The sequence below is a fragment of the Balaenoptera ricei genome, chromosome 17 (assembly GCF_028023285.1).
Source record: "Balaenoptera ricei isolate mBalRic1 chromosome 17, mBalRic1.hap2, whole genome shotgun sequence".
Classification (NCBI taxonomy): domain Eukaryota; kingdom Metazoa; phylum Chordata; class Mammalia; order Artiodactyla; family Balaenopteridae; genus Balaenoptera; species Balaenoptera ricei.
Window position 1 is genome coordinate 42168786 of NC_082655.1, and position 27018 is coordinate 42195803.

Genomic DNA, 27018 nt, shown 5'->3' on the forward strand with positions numbered 1-27018 from the left:
ACTTATTGCCACTTATTGCATATATGCTTTGACATGAAGTACTGAGAAATATGATAAAATGTATATATAGTCCCTGCCATGCTCATGAAGTATCATTCTGAAAATGATCTTTAATGCAAAGAAATACCTTCTAGGTTTATTTTGTACGTAATGATACTTGTACTTAGTTGACCTTCATTCTGTTTTAAAGAAAACTATGGATGATTACTAGTTTGAAGTAATTTGTATATTAATGTTTGTATATTCTTTAGTGTAATAAAAACTATATGTTTCAAATCTTATATTTATATTGCAGTTATATGTTAATGCATATTAAAAGTTCTGGTAGCTTTTGGTAATTTTGAAACTCAAAAAATACAGTCTGCAAGAGTATTTACATTTTTTATTGAATTTGATGATATATGAGACATTTAAAATTTTTTTTGCTCCGTTGAAAACTGTGTGTATTTAGAATTGTTAAAAAAAAAAGAGAATATTAAAGGCTTGGGTTTATGGAATGTATAATTAAACCATGCAACCCTAAAGTTATTATGCTTAGGACTCATTCATTAAGATGATAATGTCTACTATTAATATTAAAATGACAGTGTCTCCCCCTTGCTCTTTTATCAAAGCATGGTTTTAAGCACTTCTTACCTTGTGAATCTTGCTGTAGGCATTCAAGCCTCTTGTTTATGAAGACCGTTTTTGGTGTTTATTTGGGAAGTAAATTACAGGGTCAAGGGGGAAATAGATCAGAACCAAGTTCAGAAACAAAAATTACAGGTAGAGTGGAATTGTTAGTGGTGGTTAGTCTGGGATGTAGCAAATTAGTCATTATTTTATATATTGCAAGTAGTCTAGATGAAGGCAGTTATGTTCCATATATGTTTAATTCCCAGTTATCTTCATTCTACTTTTTTGCAGTCATTCACCCTCTCCCTTCCCTGCCCTATAGCCTACATTTAAAATGGGGCTAAATGGGAAGGGACTAGTGCAAGATGATGATGATGACGGTAGTTAACATTTAGAGAGCACTTACTTCATGGCAAGTACTGTTCTAAGCATCTTATATATATTAGCTAATTAGATGAAATATGGTTGCAACAAGTCTGTGAGGTAGGTATTAGTATTACATTCATTTGGCAATTCATAAACTGGCAGAGGGGTAAGTAACTTGTCCAGGGTCACATAGCTAGTAAGGGGCAGACTCAAGATTCAAACTCAACCAGTCTTGGCTTCCGAGTTCATGCTTTTATCTTTCTTCTGTTCTGCAAAAGAAAGGATATATCTAATTCTGAGAATATTATGGTATTTCAAAGTGATTATAAGAAATTCTGGATTCTTAGAATTTAACTACTGTCTTTTGTTCTAGTCAGCTTTTTTTTTTTTTTTTTTTTTTGTGGGGGAAGGTTTGGACATAACAGCATAACAGTCAGCTCCTGAGAATATAACAGGATATTTGACTCTAGGAATGTTTTTCCCAGCCATTTTTGATGAAGACACACTTTTTATCCCCTCTTTAACAGCAATCCTGAGGAATTGCACTTTTCTCTTAGATAACCAAGTAAAAAACGGGAACAAATTTGAAAAATGCAGAAGGATATTGTCAGTCTTTTATTTAGTGCACAGAGACTGCTACTGGTAGAAATAGTGTAAAAAGAAAACTAATTGAAATTGTCCAAAATTGCACATCACAAATTTTTTTAGAATTAAAAAACTGATCAAAGCATCCCGTCTTTTTTGTTAATGCTAAAACCCTCAAAACTTTATCTGGAAAAATCAAGGTTTGTAAAACAACAAAAATAACACATGACAACTAACTTACCTAAAAACTGGTAACTTTTTTTTTGACTAAAAACTAATGGAGTAATACAATCTTCATAATATTTAGGCAAAATCTGATTTAGCAAAACTGTATTTGGTAGAAATTATAGTTATAAAAGAAAATTCATGTTGGCAAAAGTTATAATCAGGAAAATACTATATATAAAGAAGTGACCGATGAATCAAATCTTTGTAATAACATTTACTTGGAAAATAATCCTGAATGTACAGTATGTACAATGATGCAGCTGGGTTCAAAGTTAATTTCTAAGGCTACTTTCTCAATGAAAATTAATTTTAAGGTAGTTCTTTTTTTTTTTTTTACCATCTTTATTGGAGTATAATTGCTTTACAGTGTTGTGTTAGTTTCTGCTGTATAACAAAGTGAATCAGCTATACATATACATATAGCCCCATATCCCCTCCCTCTTGCGTCTCCCTCCCACCCTCACTATCTCACCCCTCTAGTGGTCACAAAGCACTGAGCTGATCTCCCTGTGCTCTGCAGCTGCTTCCCACTAGCTAGCTATTTTACATTTGGTAGTGTGTGTGTCAATGCTACTCTCTCACTTCGTCCCAGCTTACCCTTCCCCCTCCCCCCTCCCCGTGTCCTCAAGTCCATTTTCTACGTCTGCATCTTTATTCCTGTCCTGCCCCTAGGTTCATCAGAACCATTTTTTTTTTAGATTCCATATATATGTGTTAGCATGTAGTATTTGTTTTTCTCTTTCTGACTTAACTTCACTCTGTATGACAGACTCTCGGTCCATCCACCTCACTATAGATAACTCAATTTCATTTCTTTTTATGGCTGAGTAATATTCCATTATATATATGTGCCACATCTTCTTTATCCATTCATCTGTCGATGGACACTTAGGTTGCTTCCATGTCCTGGCTATTGTAAATAGAGCTGCAATGAACATTCTGATACATGACTCTTTTTGAATTATGGTTTTCTCAGGATATATGCCCAGTAGTGGGATTGCTGGGTCGTATGGTAGTTCTATTTTTAGTTTTTTAAGGAACCTCCATACTGTTCTCCATAGTGGCTGTATCAATTTACATTCCCACCAACAGTGCAAGAGTGTTCCCTTTTCTCCACACCCTCTCCAGCATTTATTGTTTGCAGATTTTTTGATGCTGGCCATTCTGACCGGTGTGAGGTGATACCTCATTGTAGTTTTGATTTGCATTTCTCTAATGAGGTAATTCTCCTTTAATTTAATATTTTTATAATCATGAAGGAAAAATGTACCTAGAATCAAAATGGCAGTTTTGAAAACTACCTGTTGTTATGGGAATATGGTGATGACCAAGATCAAAAGAGACCTTCCTCTCAACACTTTATAGTTTAGTGGGGAAGGCTTACATTAAATCATTTGTCACATAATTAATTGCTGAGTTAATGCTGAGATAGTAATGCAACTTGACGTAGTTTGGCAGTCAGGGAAATTTAAACTGTATGGAAAACTGAGTAGAAGTTAATTTAGATCAATGTGTTGGAGGATCAGAGGTAGAAGGCCCTTTGGCTGGAAGTAGTGTTTTCTTCAATACCTTTAAGACAAATGGATGATCAGATTTACATTTAAAAATAGATATAGTAAATATGGAAAATGGCTTTAGGGAGTAGAGGTGGCAAGAGAACACTTCAACAGAACTGTTTATAATAATGGTACAGTAGTCCAGACCAGAGATGATGACTTGGAAAGAGTAGAGACAATGCAGAAGGCAAACAGTACACAGCTTTGTGAACCATGAAGGGGATAGAATCATCTGGATTTTGTGGTTGATTGGCTCTGGAACTGAGAAAATGAAGAATGTCGTGGATGATTTCCAATTTTTGGCTTGAATAAGGGTGGTAGTACTTTCACTGAGAAATGGGAAAACTGAAGGAGGAGCAGTTTTTGGAGAGAAGGGAAGTGGACCTGGTGAGTTTGAGATGTTTATGAGACATTCATGTGGATCCAACTGGATATACTGGTATACTTACAGATCTAGAATCATGATCTGGGCTAGAGAAAAAAAATTTAAGTTAGTACAGGGAAGGTATTGAAGCCATGGGAGTAGATGAGCTAATTTAAGGAGAAGTGGTGCACAGTGAGGGGAGGAGGGCCTAGAACTCAGGTCTGAAGAACTCCAATAAACAAAGGTTAGACAAAAAAGTAAGAACTGGCAAAGATGTTTAAGACACAGCAACCAAAGAAGGAGGAGGAAAATTTGAAGTGTGTTAGCAGGTATAAAAATGGAGTTCAATATGTCAAGATAGAAGTGGTCAACATTGTCCAATGCTTTTTGAGAATTTTGGTCAGGACTAAAAAGTAACCTGTGGATTTATTGACAAAGAGCTCCTTAGTGGTCTTTAACAAGGCAGCTTTGGGGGAGGATCAGACTGGAAGCCAGATTGGAGAAGTTGAGGAGTGACTGGGAATTTGAAGAAACGGAGGGAGTTAAGTGGGTGTTTGGATGCTTGAAGTGGAAACATGGGGGCAGGCAGCTTTTTCAGGCAGTATAAGTTCCCTTTTTATGCATGTGTTCTAGTTTATCGCTGAACATAATGCATCACAGAATAACTTTAACTTTATTTTTCCATGCTGTGGCCTTCTGTGATTTATTGTGGGGAAAGGAGTTTAGCAAGTGGGAAGTCAAGAGTGATCTTTCTAAGAGCTCTTTATTACCCCTAAAATAATGCACTAATTATCCCTCCTCATTGTTTCTCTCATTAAGTTTATCTTAATGAGAAACTAATTCTCATTAAGAAATAAAAAGAATCAACCTTTGGACCTGTTGCTAAAACATAATCATTTATTGAGTTACAGAATGATGTTTAATAATTTCTAGTGAGTGGGCTTATTTCCACCTGGCACATTTTAATCTGTTAAATGCTACATGTTGCCAAAACAATAGTTTTTTTTTTTAGGGGGGAGGGATAGGGAGGAGTGTTTAAATGACATGGACTTATTTAAAATTTCACAAGTTATTTAAAATTTTATTACAATAGAAGGTATAGTGAATTCCTTATATTAAAGAAGATGTAGATGGATTCCTGATTCTTGTAGCACAGTCAACACTTTTTAAGTATTAGCCTTTAACATACTAAAATTTAATGGTGTTTTATATTTTACTTTAATTTTGACATAATTTCTTATAATTCAGGTTCTCTTTAATGCCTGTTTTCTACTCATAGACTTCACTGAAATTTTGTAATAAGATAAGAGTTTGGGTTTAGACTACATTTTGGGCAATCTAAGTTGTTGGACGAATGAATGTTGAGGGTTTTCAGATCAGATTGAAAATTCAGTTTAAAGAAATGAAACTTATTTTAGGTGCATCCTTTATAATGTGAAATTAGAGGAGTCAAGCAAAGAGGAGAGGTAAATATATATAAAAAACTCTCACCACTAATAATGAAATTCAAATTATAATGTTAAGTAAATGCCATTTCTGTCTATTAAATTGGTAAAGATGAATGTTTACACAAAAATCTGTACATAAATATTCATAGCAGCTTTATTTGTGATAGGTAAGAGCTAGAAACACCTCAACTGTCTTCCAGTATTCCATACAATAATAAGGAACAAACTTGATACAGGCAGCAACTTGGGATGAATCTCAAACACATTATGCTGAGTGGGAGAAACCAGCTTGAAAGGTTGTATACTGTATGATTTCCATTTATTCGACATTCTCAAAAAGACAAAACTATATTGGTAGAAAACAGATCAGTAACTGAATAGGGTTAGGGTGTGACTAAAAAGGAATAGCATGAGAGAGTCTTTTGGAGTGATAGAACATCTATATCCTGATTGTGGTAGTGTGTAAGTAAATTTATACCTGTGTTAAAATTTGTAAAACTGTACAGCAAGAGAAAAAGTCAGTTTTACTGTATGATAATTGTAACAAAAAATAAATACAGTTAGAGAAAAATTGGTAAGGTAATATATTATGCTGATATATAGTAGTGAAGTGGATCCTCTCGGTTGGTGGGAATATCATTGGTAATGTCATTATGCAGATATTAAACACCATTTTACTTTTTTTTTTTTTTTTAAATTACACTATACTAGGTGTGCTTTATTTATTTATTTATGGCTGTGTTGGATCTTCGTTTCTGTGTGAGGGCTTTCTCTAGTTGTGGCAAGCGGGGGCCACTCTTCATCGCGGTGCGCGGACCTCTCACTATCGCGGCCTCTCTTGTTGCAGAGCACAGGCTCCAGACGCGCAGGCTCAGTAATTGTGGCTCATGGGCCCATTTGCTCCGTGGCATGTGGGATCTTCCCAGACCAGGGCTCGAACCCGCGTCTCCTGCATTGGCAGGCAGATTCTCAACCACTGTGCCACCAGGGAAGCCCCATTTTACTTTTTAATTTAATGATATGGGAAATGTATTCACAATAATATATCAAAAGAGGAGGCTAAAAAACTCTACATCATAATTCCTGGTATATTAGAAACATGTTTTCCCCCAAAGAAGTATATAAAATTACCCTTTGTTCAAACACCCTCATTATGAGAGGAAAGCCGGAAACTGGAGCCACTGCACTTAAGTCCTTTGCCTGCTTGGCTGTTCTGTTCAGGATTACAGCAGCCAGAGTCCTTTCTGGGGCTGATAAGAGGTCACTGGGCCAAACAATTCTGAACACAGCTGTCTCAGCTGTATATCAATCATTTGTTTTCTCAGAAAAAAACTTTGATGGTTCTGAGGATAATTTATTGTTTGGAGATAGTCAAGATTCACTTTCTAAATCCATGAATACCAATGATGAACATATGCATTATCTGAATTCTAGTAGTGACAGTGGTTTTTCAGGCTTTCAGGAGATTGGTTTACCTGGCTTGAAGTTGTACAAGTTTTTTTTTTTTTGTCATACGTTTTCTCTTTGGTAAATACCTTCCAGTGGAATGACTGGGTATAGGAGGCGTATGTTTAACTTTCTAGGAGTCTGCCAAACTGTTTTCCAAAGTGATTGTACTACTTTACATTCCTTCCAGTAGTGTGTGATATTTCTAGGTGCTCTACATCTTTTTTTTTTTAAAGTTATAATTGACTCTACATCTTTGTTAACACTTAATATAGTCAGTTTAAAAAATTTTAGTCAATTTAGTGAGTGTGTGGTGTTATATCATGTTTTGAACAACTTTATTGATTTATAATTCACATACCATATAATTCACCCATATAAAATATATAATTAATAATTTTTAGTAGTATATTCACAGTTACGTGCAACTATCACCACCATTGTAAGATGTTTTCAACACTTCAAAAATAAATCCTGGAGACTTTCCTGGTGGTGCAGTGGTTAAGAATCCGCCTGCCAATGCAGGGGACATGGGTTCGAGCCCTGGTCCAGGAGTATCCCACGTGCCGCGGAGCAGCTAAGCCCGTGTGCCACAATTACTGAGCCTGCGCTTTAGAGCCCGTGAGCCACAACTGCTGAGCCCACGAGCCACAACTACTGAAGACCTTGCGCCTAGAGCCCGTGCTCCGCAACAAGAGAAGCCACTGCAATGAGAAGCCTGCGCACCATAACGAAGAGTAGCCCCCACTCGCCGCAACTAGAAAAAGCCTGCACACAACAACAAGACCCAACACAGCCATAAATAAACAAACAAATAAATAAATAAATTTATTAAAAAAAAAAAAGAAATCCTGTACTCTTTAGCTTTCAACCCACCCCACCATGTCCCCCACCCCAACTCACCCTCACCTACCAGCCCTAAGTAACCACTAAACTACTTTCTGTCTCTATAGATTTCCCTGTTCTGGACATTTCATATAAATGGAATCATGTAATGTGTAGTCCTTTGGTGACTGGCTTCTCTCACTTAGCATAATGTTTTCAAGGTTTATACATGTTGTAGCATGTATCGGTATTTTAATCCTTTTAATGGCTGAATAATATTACATTGTAGTGATGTACCACAATTTGTTTATTCATTTGTCAGTTGAATGGATATTTGGGATGTTTCTACCTTTGGGCTATTATGAATAGTCCTGCTATAAACATTCATGTACAAGTTTTTTGTGTGGATGTGTTTTTCTGTCTCTTGAGCATATACCTAGGAGTGGAATTGCTGGGTCATATGGTAACTCTAATCTTTTGAAGAATTGCAAATCTGTTTTCTAAAGTGGCTGTACTATTTTACATTCCACCAGCAGTGTGTGAAGATTCCAATTTCTCCACGTCTGCACCACAATTTTTATTATCTTTTTGATACTTATCATCCTAGTGGATGTGAAGTGTATCTTGTAAATTTATTTATTTATTTATTTTTGGCTGCATTGGGTCTTCTTTGCTGCACGCAGGCTTTCTGTAGTTGCGGTGAGCAAGGGCTCCTCTTTTTTGTGGTGCGCGTGCTTCTCATTGCGGTGGCTTCTCTTGTTGCGGAGCACAGGCTCTAGGCGTGTGGGCTTCAGTAGTTGTGGCACGCAGCCTCAGTAGTTGTGGCGTGTGGGCTCCAGAGCACAGGTTCAGTAGTTGTGGTGCATGGGCTTAGTTGCTCCACGGCATGTGAGATCTTCCCGGACCAGGGCTCGAACCCATATCCCCTGCACTGGAAGGAGGATTCTTAACCACTGTGCCACCAGGGATGTCCATATCTTGTGTTTTTAATTTGCATTTCCCGGATGACTAATGATGTTAAACATCTTTTTTTAAAAATATTTATTTATTATTTATTAATTTACTTTTTGGCTGTGTCGGGTCTTAGTTGCGGTGTGTGGGCCTCTCTCTAGTTGTGGTGTGCGGGTTTTTCTCTTCTCTAGTTGTGATGCACAGGCTCCAGGGCAGGTGGGCTCTGTAATTGTGGTGCGTGGGTTCCAGAGCATGTGGGCTTTGTAGTTTGTGGTATGCCGCCTCTAGTTGAGGTGTACGAGCTCAGTAGTTGTGGCATGTGGGCTTAGTTGCCCTGTGGCATGTGAGATCTTAGTTCCCTAAACAGGGATTGAACGTGCGTCCCTTGCATTGTAAGGTGGATTCTTTACCACTGGACCACTAGGGAAGTCCCTAAACATCTTTTTATGTACTTATTGACTATTTGTATATATTCTTTTCTGAATTAGCTGTTCATGTTTTTTGTCCATTTTCTATTGATTTGTTTGCCTTATTTTTGAGCCATAAGAATTCTTTATCTAGTTTAGTGACGAGTCCTGTGTCTTATGTATGTATTGTGATTATTTTTATCCTTCTGTGGCTTACTTTTTTTGTCTTCCTAATAGCATCTTTTAAAAAGCAAAATTTTTAAATTCTGATAAAATTCAACATATACTTTTTATTTTTTATGTTTTGTGCAGTTGTATTCTAAGAAACCTTTGCCTACTTCAAGATTATGAGTATCTACATTTTCTTGTACAAATTTGTAGTTTTAAATTTTACATTTAGGTCTGTGATCCATTTTGTGTTAAATTTTGTGTACAGGGTGAGTTAATGGTTGATGTTCATCTTTTCCATGTGGATATCCAGTTGATTCAATAACATTTGTTTGAAAAGACTTTTCCCATTGAATTTGTTTGCCAGCTTTGTTGAAAATCAGTTGGTCATCCACGAGGCCACTATTTTGTTGCATTGATCTTTTTTTTTTTCCCCCAGTACCAAAGTATCTTCATTCTTGTTACGTGACAGTAAACCTTGAAATTAGATAAGTCCTTTCACTTTGTTCTTTCAAAAAATTAGTTTGATTATTTCAGGTTCTTTGTGTTTTCTTATAAATTTTAGAATCAACTTGTTAATTTCTACCAAAAGCATCCTGGGATTGATTGGCATTGTGTTGTATATAGAAATCATTTTGGAGAGAATTGCTGTCTTAAAATTGAAATTTCCAATCCATGAAATAGAGGCTTTGTTTATTTAGATCTTTGTTAATTTCTTTAGCACATCTTTAATTTTCAGTATAGAGGTCTTAGGTGCCGTTTGTTACATATTTTCCCAAGTATTTCATGAATTTTTTTTTTTTTTTTGGGTGCTACTGTGAACGTAGTTTAAAAAATTTTATTTTCCAATTATTTCTTGCTAGTCTATTATGAAAACAATTTATTTTTACATATGAACCTGGCATCCTGTGACTCTGCTAAATTTGTTTCATTAGTTCTAAGTCATTTGTTTTTAGGTTCCCTGTGGATTTCTATGTAAACAATTTTATCATCTGCATATAGGTACAGTTTTACTTCTTCCTTTCTGATCTTTATGCTTTTTGTTTTTATTGCCTTATTGCATTGGCTAGGACTTTCCAGGACAACATTGATTAGAATTGGTGAAAATGGGCATTCTTTTTTTTTATTCCTAATCTCAGGGTTTTTTCTTTTTCTTTTCCTGTTTAAGTAGATGGTGTAGTTTTTAAATTTATTTTTATTTATTTATTTTTTACACTATTTATTTCTTTCTTTATTTTTGGCTGCATTGAGTCTTCATTGCTGTGTACAGGCTTTCTCTAGTTGTGGCGAGTGGGGGCTACTCTTTGTTGTGGTGCGTGGGCTTCTCATTGTGGTGGCTTCTCTTGTTGCAGAGCATTGGCTCTAGGCACGTGAGCTTCAGTAGTTGTGGCACGCAGGCTCAGTAGTTGTGGCTCGTGGGCTCTAGAGTGCACGCTCAGTAGTTGTGGCACACTGGCTTAGTTGCTCCGTGGCATGTGAGATCTTCCTGGACCAGGGATCAAACCCATGCCCCCTGCATTGGCAGGTGGATTTTTTAACCACTGTGCCACCAGGGAAGTCCCATTAAGTAGGTGGTGTATTTTAAAAGATAAAGTAATCATTTGGTTTTTGTTTTGTAAATTCTATTGTTTTGATAGCTTCCCGGGGTCAAGTTTGTATTTGGTAAAAGACATAGTGAATAGCTCTTCAGTAATGGGGGAATGAGATTTTCCTCTCTTCAGCCGGAATAACTTTTATCTAGCCATTGAAAATATAGTGTACAAGTTAGGTGAGAAATAAGAGCTAGGGCTCAGTATGAGGGTGGTCTGTATTCCTCATGGAAGTGCTCATGTTTTAACTGTAACGGCCAAGGGGAAAAGAGAAAATAAGACAGAAATAAGGGGAGATTTTGTCTTTAGTGTCAAGTGTACTTTGAATTAATAGATAACTTTTAGTGTTTTTGCTTCAAAACACTAAAAGATACCATTATATAGAATATTATATACATGCCTTTCAACCTATACTGCTGTTATTCTTTGTCTTATTTTATTATGTTTTATCTTTTTTAAGTTGAACTATAATTTACATGCAATAAAATATATAGCTCTTAAATATCAGTGATGATTTTTGCTAAATGTATATATGCATGTACCTGTCACTCAGAACAAGTTCTTTTATTTATTTTTTAAAAATTTGTATTGGAGTATAGTTGATTTACAATGTTGTGTTAGTTTCAGGTGTACAGCAAAGTGAATCAGTTATACATATACATATATCCACTCTTTTTTAGATTCTTTTCCCATATAGGCCATTACAGAGTACTGAGTAGAGTTCCCTGTGCTATACAGTAAGTGCTTATTAGTTATCTGTCTTATATATAGTAGTGTGTATGTGTCAATCCAATCTCCCAATTTATCCCTCCCCTCCCCGCCACCCCCGCCTTACCCCTGGTAAGGGTAAGTTTGTTTTCTACATCTGTAACTCTATTTCTGTTTTGTAGATAAGTTCATTTGTACCCCTTTTTTGGATTCCACATATAAGTGATATCATATAATATTTGTCTTTCTCTATCTGACTGACTTCACTCAGTATGACAATAGAGCAAGTTCTTCTCTCCTGCCTCTTTCCAGTCAATTTCCCAACTGTAGAGGCAGCAACCACTTTCTGGTTTCTATCACCATAAATTAGTTTCCCCATTGCTGGAGAATTTTCTGTGTTAGATTGTTTGGATATGTTTTTGTAAGGTGATATTGGAAATGTTTTCAAGAGAAGTATAGACTTTTGTAAGAAACTTTTGATTTCCTGATTATATACTACTGAATTCTCAGAATCAGTGGTCCAACCTGATTGCTCCCTCACTAGGAGACAAGAGAATTTTAATGAAATTTAGTCTGATTGCTACTTTACTGTTAGGTTTTTCTCTGAGAGAACTCTGTGATCTTATATTACTTTTCCTTGATTTCGTCATGTCACTGTTAATTAAATCAGTTATTTATTCAAAATGTGATTATAGATCTTTTTCCATGGATGCTGAAATTTTATCTTTAATTAGTAGAGTTTAAAATGTTGCCAGTGATTTTTATGTTATTTTACTTCAACATAGTTTGTATGATGATAAGAAATTTACATTCATTGTACTCATGGTAATGTTAGCCCGTGACATTTGCAATTTCCCAGCTTATAAAATGCTAACATGTGTATGAAACAATACTTAATATAATCTAATTTACCTGTGCTTTTATTTGTTGAATGATCTTACTATTTAAATATTAAAGTCATCATTAATAATGTGGTTTTTATTTTATTTTTTATTCTAGTTCATTTAGCCCCTAAAGAAATAACAGTGTCTAAGGGACAAGAAGAGGAACCTGATAGCCTAGTTAAATATTTCAGTGTTGTTTGGTGTAAGCCTTCAAAGAAAAAACACAAAAAGTGGGAAGGTGACGCTGTTCTTATTGTAAAAGGAAAGTCATTTACATTAAAGGATTTGGAAGGCAAAGACATTGGAAGAGGTATTGTGATATTACCTGATGTTTATGATTTGCTCTAAAATTAATATATATCTCTGGCTACAAAATTGAAATGTAATTGGGTTTTATAAAGTTGTTCCTTAGTTGACTTTCATGTCTAAATTATCTCATAAACATAAAATTATCTCTTAATCGTGAGTCTGACAGTCTTATGTATACTCAGTGAGATGAATCTCATCCCATGGTTTCATTTTCTCCAAAAATAAAATGGCCAGCCAGGTATATACAGTTACATTGGCATTTTTGTGAGATTAAGCAGTTTGTCTTGGTGTGTTTTACATCTTTTTTTTTTTTTTTTTCCAGAATGCTGAGTGATTAAAAGTTAAAAAGATTTTGGTATTAGGAGTGGAATGGTATTTAACATCAATGATACCTAAAAAAAAATTTGAAGATAGCACAGAGATAATGACTAGACATGACCTAGATTAATACATCCAAATTGGAGGTTACCATTATTTCCGTTATAAAATGTTGCCAGCATGATTTGTACAAGTTAGCCCACAAATTCAGAGTACCTAAAACCATTATGGTTTTTTTGCATTGTCTCTTACTGTTCAGTTCTGAGTGTGGCCCATAATTATACAATCTGTTCTACAAGTTCACTCATTCATTTGAAAACACCATAGTTCATAGCTTTCAGTAACTGTTATGTGCTAAGCACTATGCTAGGAGTAAGCATTCAAAGATGGATATAGCTTATAGTTTAGTGGGGACAGGGCAATGTAGTTGATAATCAGGAAGCACTAAGGTAATTGTTTCAATGAGAATTTTTGCTAAGCACAACACGAGCATATATAGAAGGACCATTTAAGTTGACCTTCGAGGCTAACGGAAAGCTTCATAGGAGTTATTGTTTAAGGTAATATTTGAAGGATGGATAATTTTGTAGGGGATGAGAAAGGGGCAAGGCATATGTACAGGTTCAAAGGCAAAACTACTTCAGTGTTTCAGGAATGTAGTATATGAAGGGCAGTGACAAAGAGGCAAGAGTTGAGGCTGAATGGAATTATCTGCAATAGAATTTTTTATTATAAAAATATTGAACAAATGCTATATATTCACTATTATGCTTAGTGTTTAGAGAAATTTAAAAAGAAAAATTACAGTACACATTCCATGTTGTTGGTTAGGGTAGATTGAGGCAAAATTTTTGGAGAACTTGTTTATACCTATTTAGTGAAATTATATTCTAAAGCCACCTAGAGAGGTAAAAATTATCAAAATTACCCTGGAACATCTGTTACCCATAAGGTATAGTATATATGGTTTTGAGTATGTATAGTTTGTAATAAAATGATCTTTCAGTTGCAAGTAGTGATAAATGCAAATTAGGTTATAAACAGTGGGTTTTTGCTCTGACTACCCAAGTACAATCACCTACGGTGATTTTAAAAAATGCCAGTGCTTAGGCCTTGACCTCTGAGGCTCTGATTATTTGGTCTGGTTGGTGGGAAGAGGGGCTGGACATCCATATATTTTAGGTTTCCAGATGATTCTCATATCCAGCAGGAGTTGAATCCACTGGTTTAAACATTAATGGAGGTTTTAATTGGCTTTCAAAGTGAAAACATCCAAACATAAGACTTGGTTGCTTAATTATAACATTAATAAATATATCAACCTGGAGTTAATCTTGCAAGTTATTGCCTATAATGCAAGCGGTTTTTCTTTTAAATAAATTGGATATACAGCATTTAAATATTGTTAATGTAGGAATAAACACTCTAAGAAAACTGAAGGCTGTAATGCTGAAATTGCTAATAGCTTGTGATAATGTAGTCAGATTCAATTGACTGTCATTACACAATACCCAGAAAAGAACAAGTGTGGGAAACAGAGTTCAAGAGTTTAAAGAAAGTCTTCTGGAGACTTAGAGATGTTTGAGACAGTCATCACTATGGATCAAAGTGAAATGAGAGATCTTGGAATTAGAGACTTTTGAAGATGCCTCAAAATTATGTTTATTCTTATCTCCCATTTTCATGTGATTAATAGGAATTGGATTAGTAGTGTTGGATTCTATATGAAGATAAAACTATTCTCTTCCTTAGTGTGGAGAGACTGTTGTTGAATTGAGATAGTTTGGGAAATGGAGGGATGGGTCTTTAGCATTGAGGAACTCCAGCCAAATAACTTCTTCCTATATCAGACCTCTATCATAAATAATTGAAGAATGTATATTATGTAGTTACCAATTGGCATGGATTGTAACTATTAGCCCAATCTTAATAGGGAATTGTAGCAATTTCCAGCTAGTTTAAAAGGGTCATGTCATGTTTTCTAAAATGTGATGATCTTTTATTTTTTGTTTTTAGAGACTTTAAAAAGTTTTTGTTGTACACAGTTTTTGCCCCTCCTAGTGGCACAAAAACCACGCATTTAATGTAGACAAACATAGGAGTCTAAAATTCCCTCACTCTATCTGGTTAATGAGTTCATTTTAAACAGACTCTGACTAACTTACTCATATTTATATTGCATCAGCACCTTACACATGGCAGCACTTAATAAATGTCTGTTGAATTAATAATAACTCAAACAAGTTTGATATTATAAAATATCCCACTTTTTATTCAGGAGCTAGAACTTGGACTGTCAGTGACCTCTATGACAAATGTATTTTTACTGTGCTATCTCAGGTGGAACAATACAGTACTAGTTGTGGTAGAAATTATTTTTATTGCTAGTTCTACACATTTCCAGCTGTTTCTAAGTGGAAATAGAGCTGCCCTGGTATTTCTCTTGTTTGTTCACAAGAAAGGAGGGTCCATATAGTATATCAAACTCTTTTCTTGGCTTGATTTTCTACAGACAGCAGATGGCAAAACTGAATACAATAGGCTGTATTTTCAGTAATTAAGAAAAGCCTTGCCTCTCTAAAACTTGCCTAATTTTTATAACTATATAATTATTTATGCCTTCTTATTTTTGCATGTATGTGTGTGTGTTTTTACTAAAATGATAAATTATATTTTTGTTCTGGCTAATGGTTATATGAGGCTATTTGAATTCCAAGTAGTTTTTATTCTGTACAGTTACAGGAAGAAGACTCTGGTTACACTAATTAAGTCATTTTAGAGTGTCAATAAATTAAATTAATTTTTTTCTTCTCAATTTAAAGGCATTGGATATAAATTCAAAGAGCTTGAAAAGATTGAAGAGGGCCAAACAATGATGATTGGTGGAAAAGAAATAGAAGTCATGGGTATAATCTCTCCAGATGATTTCAACAGTGGCAGATGTTTTCAGCTTGGAGGAGGAAGTTCTGCTGCCTTACGTTCTTCTCAAGCTGTCAAGAAGTGTTTCTCTAACCCTTTCAAAAGTGTCTGTAAACTAAGTTCAAAGGAAAAGAGACAGAACAGTTTCCAAAATTGCAAACCACGCCATGACCCATATGCACCAAGTAAGATTTCAAAACTAATTTGAGTATTATGTTTTTACTGTCTAAAGATGTTTTGGTATGTGAATTTAAAGTTTAAATTTTGTTTTAAAGCTTTCAGGTAAAAGTATATATTATTGTTCAGACATACAGTCTGACATAAGGGATAATGTTGAAGTTGAGTAACAATATAGTGTGAGAATTATTTCATAAGTAAATGTACAATTGAAAGACTACAGTAATCAAAATACTATACATGTGTTAAAGGAAAATTGTGTAAATTGTAGATGTATACACACATACATACATGTATATGATTTTGAGTAAAAGCTGATATCTTTAGGAGGGAGAAAAATTAGTAAATTCATGAGTTAGGAATATTTTTGAGCTTCCGTTTTGAAGACCATATGCTTTGATCACGTATATTAGTGATTAGTGATTTAATTCAGTATTAAAATATTGAAAGGTCAGTTGTCATGTAAAGAATTCAAATTTTATTCACGAGAATTCAGTTCATCAAGTTAATTTTCACATTAATGAATTTAATTAAAGAATTACATAAAAAATAAAACCATGTCTGTATATGACTTTTTAAAATTTGATTGTTCAGTCAACAAGTATTTTTTGTGTGCCTTTTATACATTGGGCCCAGAGGTGAAACTGTCATGACAGAGCTTCTCATTTGGTGAGGAGACAGACAAGAAATTTGAATTATAGTGTAGTAGATGTAGAAGTTGGAGAATAGGCTTTTTTCGTTAGCAGTAGTAAAATAAAAGTATTAAAATAACTATAAAAATAACTATTAAAATAATCATAAATAAAAGTATTAAAATAACTATTTTCCCCTCTTGCAAGTATTATGGAAACATAGAATTTTTTAAATAAAGGGACCTTTTAGGTAATTTAGACCAATCCCTTCACTTTGCATTTGAGGAAACTGAGTCCCAGAAGGATGAACTGACTTGCTTGAATTAAAATAACTATTGGCATAATTGAGATTAAAACCCCCAAATTAAAAATTCCTAGCTCTATTCTAGCTTGTTTGAGACTTAATTGAAATTTAGAGAGTGGAAGCTTATGCTTCTGATTTTTCTCTTTATCTAAATATTTTGTCTGTCCTGCTAGCTCTTTTAACAAGCCACCTTCTCTCCTTTATTCTCATTTCTCTTTGCCTTCCTGTCATGTAATAATAGAGGGCTGTGGGGAACTGAAAAGAATACTGTACTTAGTCAAAGACCTGAGTTAGGGTCCTGGTTTTACCACTGAACTAACTGGTTCTTCAACCTGTTGGGGGAGTCACTTCATTAATGTTTTTGCCTCCTCATGTGTGAAATGTGGGTTCTAATAACTACCTTAGAGACTTAGAGTGCCTGGTATATGTCGTGTATGATAAATATTTGTTGACTGAGTGAATGAAAAATTTTATTGTGATAATTTATATATATGTGTATATGAGCATGTGTGTGTGTGTGTAAGCAAGCCCTTTTTGTAAATGGTAAATAGTTGATTATTCTCTCTTTTTTTTATCTTTGTAAGGTTAGGACTAAGTTGTACACTTAAAACTAAAGCATGGCAGATTTTGTTAGCATTGAATGATGCCTAATCATTGTGAAGGTAGAGGAGCATCTTAAGATTTGAATTGGTGTCCTATTGCTGTGGTGCTTTAGGTTTTATTTTTCTTGAAGCTGGGTACTTTGTTAGATGACTTATGATTCTATGGTCCTTCTTGCTTGAGCTGTGTATCATCTTTACCTCTATCTTCTTTTTTTCCCTTTGTCCTTTTTAAAAGATAGAAAAAAATGGGCCATTTCTTGGTTGGAAATCGACAAGGCATACACTCTTGCTTCGTTACTGGGATATAGAGGAAACCCAAGGGCCAAGTTTTCCATTTTTAAAAAATAATTAATTAATTAATTAATTTTTTATTTTTGGCTGTGTTGGGTCTTCATTTCTGTGTGAAGGCTTTCTCTAGTTGGGGCAAGCGGGGGCCACTCTTCATCGCGGTGTGCGGGCCTCTCACTATCGCGGCTTCTCTTGTTGCGGAGCACAGGCTCCAGACGCACAGGCTCAGTAATTGTGGCTCACGGGCCCAGTTGCTCCGCGGCATGTGAGATCTTCCCAGACCAGGGCTCGAACCCATGTCCTCTGCATTAGCAGGCAGATTCTCAACCACTGCGCCACCAGGGAAGCCCCAAGTTTTCCATTTTTCACTCCCTAGTCCCCTACCTGCCAGGAATTAAACTCAAAAATGAGAGGTGAATTCCTGGTTGCTCAGAAACGTGGGAAGATCACAGAAAATTTTCCTCTGGGTAATTGCTATCAGTAAACACAACCAGACTCTCATTCCTGTGACTATGTATTTCCACATTGATAGTTATTTATTTAATCTCCTTTTTTCTTTCGGCCATGCCATGCGGCTTGTGGGATTTTAGTTCCCCGACCAGGGATTGAACCCGCGTCCTCGGCAGTGAAAGCGCAGAGTCTCGAGCACTGGACCGCCAGGGAATTCCCGTATTTGATCTCCTGGAACCCATTTTTAAAAAATCTCCTTTTCTCATCTTTGTTCTTCTCTTTTTATCTTTTTGTTTATTTTTTAAAATTCATTTTGTTTAACCATGATGTAGACATACAAATATATCCAAAAAATTATTTTGATGAGTTTATTTTCTGATTTCAGATTTATCAGTTGAGACTGGCTTTCTAGTTATGTTTGATTTTGTTTTTTTGGGTGACTTTTAATAAATCTTTTAAATTGTATTAGCATATTTCTAAAGAATTATATTGTTATTTGATGGTTACTTCATGCTGCTTTGCAAAGATTCATGAATTTTACATTTATGAATGAAGTAATTAACTTTAAGCAAATAATGGTGGTGAAGTCAATGGAAAATTTGTCATTCTTTCTCAGTTCTTCTGAATAATAGGAGTAATGGTCATTGTTAGTGGGTACAAGAATGAAAAAAGGGAGCCTTTATATTAAATTTGGAAAGCCTTTCCAGAATAAGAAGCTGTGAGCATTAGCAAGAGCATCTTGGCAAAATTCCAACCTGTGCTTTCAGTTGGAAATAGTTCTCTTTGCTCTGAATACTGAACTATTAAGTGTTGTGGCTGAATTGTTTATTAGACAACAGTGAATTTCAGTGGTTTCAAAGCACTTTTGGGCATGAAGTTTGGAAAGCTCTTCACAATTCTTTGCATGAAATCTTACATCGATAAGGCAAGAGATTTTATTTTTTTAATTTTGTACCTTTGCTTAGCATTGATGTTACTGAATTTCAAAGTTTTTTTGCCACAAATGATGGCAAATAGTTCTATCTTCTGAGTAATTAGAGCAAGATAATGTAGTTACTGACAGAGTGAAATTGGAATACATTTATAATTATACTTTTCTCTTTTTCTTAAGATTCCCTTGTTATGCTACGACCAGATAATAATCACCAGTGGATGTTCAATAAGAACTGTTTCCCTGTTGTGGATGTAGTGATAGATCCTCACCTTGTATTTCACCTTCGACCACATCAGAAAGAAGGGATCATATTCCTTTATGAATGTGTGATGGGAATGAGGTAGGAAAATAATTTGTTTAATCTGAGCTTTGATTTAACCTGTAACATAATGGTTTTCTAGGACAAGCCAGATATATAATGCGTCTCAGTGGGTACAGCGTATATTTTAGTTGGTAGGAATGGCAAATGGTACTTAATGTGTATGTTTATTCTGCAGGTAGTTCTTGATGGATGCTGTGTGCCAGACATCTTTCTAGGAACTGGGCATACAGCTTATGAGGATTTTGCAAAAAGGTTTTCTTCTTATCTCACCTCTACTTACACACACAAAGAAAGAGTCCCTCCTCCCCCCCCACTTATTTTAAGCAGATTTTTTTTAAAATTTATTTTTAAAATTTATTTTTGGCTGCGTTGGGTCTTCGTTGCAGTGCACGGGCTTTCTCTATTTGCGGCGAGTGGGGGCTACTCTTCATTACGGTGCACAGGCTTCTCATTGCAGTGGCCTCTCTTGTTGTGGAGCACGGGCTCTAGGCGTGTGGGCTTCAGTAGTTGTGGCATGTGGGCTCAGTAGTTGTGGCTTGCATGCTCGAGAGTGCAGGCTCAGTAGTTGTGGCTCACTGACTTAGTTGTTCCACAGCATGTGGGATCTTCCCGGGCCAGGGATCAAACCCGTGTCCCCTGCATTGGCAGGCGGATTCCTAAGCACTGCACCACCAGGGAAGTCCCCCTCCTCCCCTTTTAAAATTGAGTTTTCTTAAAGAATTGTAGTCGAAGTACAGTTGAAGTATCAATAGAAGACACACACATACATACAAACCAGACAAAGGGGGTAAAAAAAAATCAAAGGTCTCTGCTAACATGTTAGTTAACATGTTTCCTTCCAGTCCTTTTTTGTTTTGTTTTTAATGCATAGGACCTTGATTTTTACATTGGTTATTTACGAGGGAGTTGGGAATGTAAATTCCCCCAAACTCCAAGAACCCCTTGAATGATGACAAGTTAAGGGAAAACTGTTTCCTAGAAACTTTCTAGATTCATGTTCTTTCTCAAATCTGTTCTTCCTTTTGGAGATCTTATCTCACTTGGCCTGAGAATCATCTTTGATTTCTTCTCTCTCACCTTCTCTATCTAATCAAACCTAAACTTTTGATTATTTTGACTTCCCAAATATCATTTGGGTCCTAATTGTTTCTGGCACCTCACTGTAGCAGCTCTAGTAACTGGTGTCATAAAATTATATTTTATCTGGACTATTGCAGTGTTTTCTAACTTGTGTATCTGCTTCTGATACTTCTCAGATTCATTCTCCTTATCACCACCAGCTTGATTTTTCTGAAAACAATTCTGAACATGGCATTTCCTTGCTTAAAATTATTATAATTCTCAGAACTTAGAGCAGTGTTTCCTAATCTGTGATATGCACTTTACTGGGTTGTGTATGGAATCATTTTAGGTATACATGGACAAACTTTATTTTTTACTTTTAATAGTAGCATATTGAGTTAATGAATAATTAGAAAGAAATAGCACATTAAACTTTTTGTTTCACAGATAAATTATGCTTAGAAAGAGTTTTCGAATAAATCTAAGTAAAAAAGTGAGTTGGTTTAGAGAAAAATAATAAATAATAACATATAGTAGCACATGTATGGCAAAAATTTGTAATGGTAGTCATGAAAGACTGATGTTTGGGAGATGCTGACCTACAAGGTACAGTCTGAGCTTTCAAGGATAAGTATCCTCATCTTCTGTCTTCTTCCTGTCTTGCCAGCTTCCTAGCTTATATTTTCTTGCTTGGAATTCATTCAGTTCAAGTTCCAGCTATCCTGATCTACCTGATTAATGTAGTGAATTCCTATTTACCTTTAAAACTCTGCTCAAGTTTCGTCTTCTTCAAGGGAAGTCTTCCTGTTCTCTTCCCTAAACCATGATGATGGATGATGGATGGTGGATGATGGATCACTGTTTTCTCTCTGCCACTCACTATGTCTCAGTTAGCTGGCATCTTGCAGTGGCAAATTGTTGATCTAAAATAATAATAGTGGCTATGATTCATGTTTGTAATTTTTTCTATACACGTTGGAATGGAGAACATATATAAAATTGTGTGTTGTTTTTTTTTTTTGGCTGCGTCGGGTCTTAGTTGAGGCATGCGGGATCTTTCATTGCGGCGTGCGGGCTCTTCGTTGCAGTGCGCAGGCTTCTCTCTAGTTGTGGTGTGCAGGCTCCAGAGCTCGCGGGCTCAGTAGTTGCGGCATGCGGGCTTAGGTGCCCCGTGGCATGTGGGATCTTAGTTCCCCGACCAGGGATCGAACCCGCGTCCCCTGCATTGGAAGGCAGATTCTTAACCACAGGACCACCAGGGAAGTCCCCTATAAAATTGTTTTTGGGTATTATTTCTACTAGTAAGAAATATAATGGATTAACAAACTACACTTATATTTTTGGTAATATCCTTAATTCCTTTGGATTTTGTAACTTTTAAAATGTATATCTAATACCTTCAAAGAGCTTTAAAAACTATGAAGTGGTATAAAATACCACTTACTTATATTATTATATTCCTTAGAATATTTAATTTTAAATTGCATTAACCAAGTAGGTTTGTTGGATGAGAGTTTTACTAAATTACATGTATTAGATCAAATAGTTAGTGTTTAATTTTTCTTACAGCTCAAGGAGCTATTTTGGTTGAGGACTTCATTTACTGCCAGAGAATCATAAATACAGACCAATAGATCTTTCTGGTTTACATTTCAATACATTTTAAACTGTTTTGATATCTAATACTGAAACTGATAAAAACTGCTCAACTGTTGGTGATGAGAAGCATGGTTATAGTTAAATTATTCAAAGGTAGATATAAAATTGGGATTCATTTCTAATCTCTAAATATAGATACATGATAGTAACAGATGATTTAGATTCAACTCTAATTTCAAGTTGTTTTAGTAATTTAGTTGACAAATATGTAATGAATATAATTAGCAAAGATGCAAAAGAGAGATATGTCATAAATCAGCTGATTGAAGAGCTAGAAAAAGTGTTTAGTGGGGGCTAGAATTCATCCTACGTACAAAATATCAGCTTCTGGTTCTTGACTAATAGGTGATGATGTTAGGGACATAAAATATTTTCCTTTTGTAATTGAAGGAAGTATAATTGTTTCTAACAGGGTGAATGGCAGATGTGGAGCTATTCTTGCTGATGAAATGGGTTTAGGGAAAACACTGCAATGTATTTCGCTCATCTGGACTCTACAGTGTCAGGGACCCTACGGTGGCAAGCCAGTAATAAAGAAGACACTTATTGTCTCACCTGGAAGCTTGGTGAATAATTGGAGGAAAGAATTTCAAAAATGGCTAGGAAGTGAAAGGATCAAGATATTTACTGTTGATCAGGTAAGAGACTTTTAAAAGTTTAGCCCTGGTCATTTACTAAATCTCTAGCTTTTCAAATCAATACTGCAGTTTTCACTCTCTATGTAGCAGTTTTTCAAGTGTAAGTAACTCTGACCCTTTGCAGATAAATGGATTCTTGCCCTACAATTTGGTCATGGGTTAACATATTCTAATACCTAGTTAATGGTTGTCAGGAATACGCTGCTTAAATTTGATTTCACACAGGTTTTGCCTGTGATTTGTTAAATATTATCTTTTTTTTTTAGGACCACAAAGTAGAAGAATTCACCAAATCTCCATTTTATTCTGTTCTTATCATCAGTTATGAAATGTTACTTCGTTCCCTGGATCAAATTAAGAATATAAAATTTGATCTTCTAATTTGTGATGAAGGGCATCGTTTGAAGAACAGTACCATTAAGACAGCTACAGCCCTCATTAGCCTCCCCTGTGAGAAAAGGATAATTCTAACTGGTCCGTATTTACTTTTGGGGAGATATGATGGTATTTTTGCCTAGTGAATATGCAAAACTTGTAATATGATGTTTGGCATCCAAAGAATTGATGGTATTGAGTGGAATTCATACTAATAAACCTATGTTAGTTGAGTCTTGGTAGGATTCTGAATTATTTAAATCCTATGTAATGTTCTGCAATCCAGATTTTGGATTCTTCGAGGAATAAACACAATGGTATCATGGTAAAGAAGGTAGGAGATGGGACTAGACTGCTTGTGCTTGGTTTCCAAGTCTGATATTTACAGCTGTGCAACTTTGGGCAAGTTACACTTCCCTGTACCTCAATTTCCTTACGTGTGAAATAGGGATAGTAAGACAATCTACTTCATAGAGTTGTTGTGAGGGTCAAATGAGTTAATCCATGTAAAGGTCTTGGAAGACTACCTTATACATGGTAAGGGTTTAATATAAATATCCTTTATTTTTCTATGTTTGTGCTGTATGCATATGGTTTTTTGCTGGCCAAAGCTTCTGGCCCAGATTGTCTGGAAAGATGAGATAGACTGTGTGTAAATACAAGAATCCTTTTCTACCCAGTCCTTTTTAGCTTAAGGCCTAGACTAGAATTATGCCTGAATAACTCAGTGTAGCTTTTCTCCCACACCTCACTTTGGTCTTATGTGGTAGCAGAGGAAAGAAGAGAGTTGTATTCATTACTAAGGTTTACAACCCTTCCGTTTTCTACTTAAGGCTCTATTTCCCTATCATCTTTAATCCTTTTGGAAGGGATGGGCAGGGCATGATTATCCTTATTACATCATATCTCATTGTGTCCTTCATGTGTCCTATATGCATGTCAGAGCTCTCCTCTGAAGTTTAAATGAGGAGGGAGAAAGGATGTGACCAACAGCTTATTCCTCCATTCCACATCTTTAGGGTAGAAGTGTGCCCTGGAGCAACAGAGAAAACTCCCCCTGTTGTGCTCTCATTGAGTTGGGGTGTGGAGGGTACCCATCTTTAAGTAATTTATGATCATTTGACTTCCAATTTGTGAAGAAGGATTGTATTAACCATTACCAAATGTGATTTTTAAAACTATATGTGCTTTTTAGAAATGATTTTGGGAACTGTTAAATGACCTTTACATTCTTCACATTTAGTCACTTAAAGATAATAAAGATAAAAAGGACAGGGATCAAATCTTACAGTTATATCTACCCCAAAATGTAGTAGATGGTCAACAAACGTTTGTCAGTAATACTGGTGATAGGGAAACCAGAGAATAGAAAAACGGACTTTGAACATTTAGTAGAGGCTGTTTTTTAAAGAAAAAAATGAGTTGGGGAAATGGAAAACTTAATCTAGGTAATTTCTGTATCTTTGGCTATTTGAGAAACTAAGTGGATTCCTTATACTTTTTGACTAGCTTTTGATTTTGAGATCCTTGGGGCCAGAAAAGCAATGGAAAGAAAGATTTAGCTGAATTTAGTTACACTGTGTTGGGAGAAAAAAGCAGAGACTGTTTTTTTTACTGCTCAATGTGGGGTCAATATTGCTTATTTAAAGAGTAGTAACAGCTATGGAGTTAAAAAGATTGGCATTCGAAGGGGAAAGAAAAAGAAATAAAAAGGGAGAGTGAGAAACTCAGATTACTTTTAGGTAATAATAATAGAATAATAAAAAAATAATAGAGTCTCCTCTATTTGAAAAACAGATAATGTCCTTTAGCAAAAACGGACTTACTAATATTCTCAATTATAAGCAAATACCAATTCAACTAGCATTACAAATTAAATTTAATATTTTCAGTAGAAAATGATTCTGGGACTTCATTCAGAAGGACTGTCCTGATGATAACCAGTGAGATTGTTTCCTTTGAGGAATTAGCATTGCCCCCTTTATTCGTACTTTGTCTTCTTTATCTTGTTTCTGCTTTCCTGTCCTTGTCTCTGTTGCTCCTGAGCTGTGAATGTAGGTGAAAACTAGCACTAACTAACCTCTTACATTTAGAAATACTTATAGTTGGTTTTATCTCCTTAGAATTGCCTGAATAAATTCTTCTTTTTTATAGTGGCAGGATATCTTACTCCCAAGGTGATTTGTGTCTTATTAGGAAGTAACATTTGTATATGAGTATGTACAGTGCTACATACATAATAGGTGCTCAGAAGCTATCTAAGAATCAAATGAAAGTAATTTTGATTTTGTTTCCTGCTGCTATCTAGCCCAGTGCTGTGAAGAATATTTAGTTAACATTTACTGGAAATTTTAATATTAAAATTAAATTAAATTAAAATTTAATAGAGGTGTATTCGACTTCTAGGGCTGCCATAACAAAATACCGCAGACTAGGTGGTGGTAAATTTCTTCAATGACAGAAATGTATTTTCTCACAGTTCTGGAAGCTGGAAGTCCAGTGTCAAGATGTCAGCAGGTTTGGTTTCTCCTGAGGCCTCTCTCCTCGCCTTGCAGATGACCATCTGCTCGCTGGGTCCTCTCATGGCCTGTTCTCTGAGTGTGTGCATCCCTATGTCTTTCTCTCTTCTTGAAAGGATACAAGTCATATTGGATTAGGGCTCCACCCTTATGAACTTCTTTAACCTTAATTACCACCTAAAAGGCCCTGTTTCCAAATATAGTCACATTGGGAATTAGGGCTTCAACATATGAATTTTGAGGGGACACAGTTCAATCCACAATATCTTATTATGTTAGATATCCTTCATTAGATGTTAGATATCCTTTCTTTATATTATAAAAAAGAAAAATCTGAGATTTGAAGCAAAATTCTCATTAAAAAGTGAGAGTTAAAAATATATACCAGACACAGACACACGCAGATACATACACATATTGCTGTATTATAGCATGCTTAGAAACTAGAGAATGGAAATCATCCTTCAATCTCAATTTCTTAATGAGCCATTAGCATTTTGTCATTTTTCGTTATTCACACACACACACATGCACACATGCACACAGAGAACATACATACATATTTCTTTTATATATACATACAAAATCCGTCTTTATTCATAGACACACATGCACATCAAAATACACTTAATGTAAACATTTTCCTATGATACTGCATAATTTTGAAATGTGGTGATGGATATCTACAAGCACATACTTTTCTGTATAGATTCTTAGAAGTGGAATTACAGGACCTGAAGGAAAGATACATGTATGAATATGTATAAAGAGCTCTTAGAGCTTTTTATGGAGATAATAGATGCGGATATAGCTGTAGGTTATTAGCAATGTTCCAGTACTTAGGTTGGGTGGTAGATTTATGTCTCCTTAAAAAGTAAACAATAAAACAAAGAAAAAACTTTTATTGCTGGGATAGAGGTAGGGAAAGAAAAAGAGTTCTCTCAATTTCCCCAGAAGTTTCACTTCCATAGCCCTGAAAATAGTGTTAGTAAACATAGAAACTTTACTTGAAAATCTTTAGTGTTTCCTTTTTTCTTGTCACAAGACTTTGCTGCTTGACTTTTATTAATGTTATATTATTTAGCTTCTTCTACAGGTTCTGCATAGTCTAGAATTAGAAAAGAATACTAAAAGCAGCGAACTGGGGACTAAACTACTTCTAGACAACATTTGTGACAACTCAGAATGATACTATACTAGTGTGTTGGCTATCTTGTAGGCCCTTCTTTTCTTTTCTTTTCCTTCTTTACTCTTTTTCCTTATTATTTTCTGCCCTAAATCCTTTTTCTGATCCCCTTCGTATGTTCTGCCTTTCCTTTTTCCAGTTTTGCTTTTGCCTCTTTCCCTTGTGTATCAGTTGGTGTGATTTC

General features: G+C 35.3%; 1 protein-coding gene across 1 annotated transcript in view; it reads left to right on the plus strand.

Moving 5' to 3' along the window:
- The window catches only part of RAD54B (RAD54 homolog B), a 112243-nt gene that overhangs the window by 57840 nt on the left and 27385 nt on the right, over window positions 1-27018 (plus strand). The window contains exons 4-8 of the mRNA XM_059901323.1: window positions 12256-12450; window positions 15590-15871; window positions 19251-19413; window positions 22529-22754; window positions 23021-23228. Of these exons, the coding sequence (XP_059757306.1) occupies window positions 12256-12450; window positions 15590-15871; window positions 19251-19413; window positions 22529-22754; window positions 23021-23228 (1074 nt within the window). The remainder of the gene's footprint in view (window positions 1-12255; window positions 12451-15589; window positions 15872-19250; window positions 19414-22528; window positions 22755-23020; window positions 23229-27018) is intronic.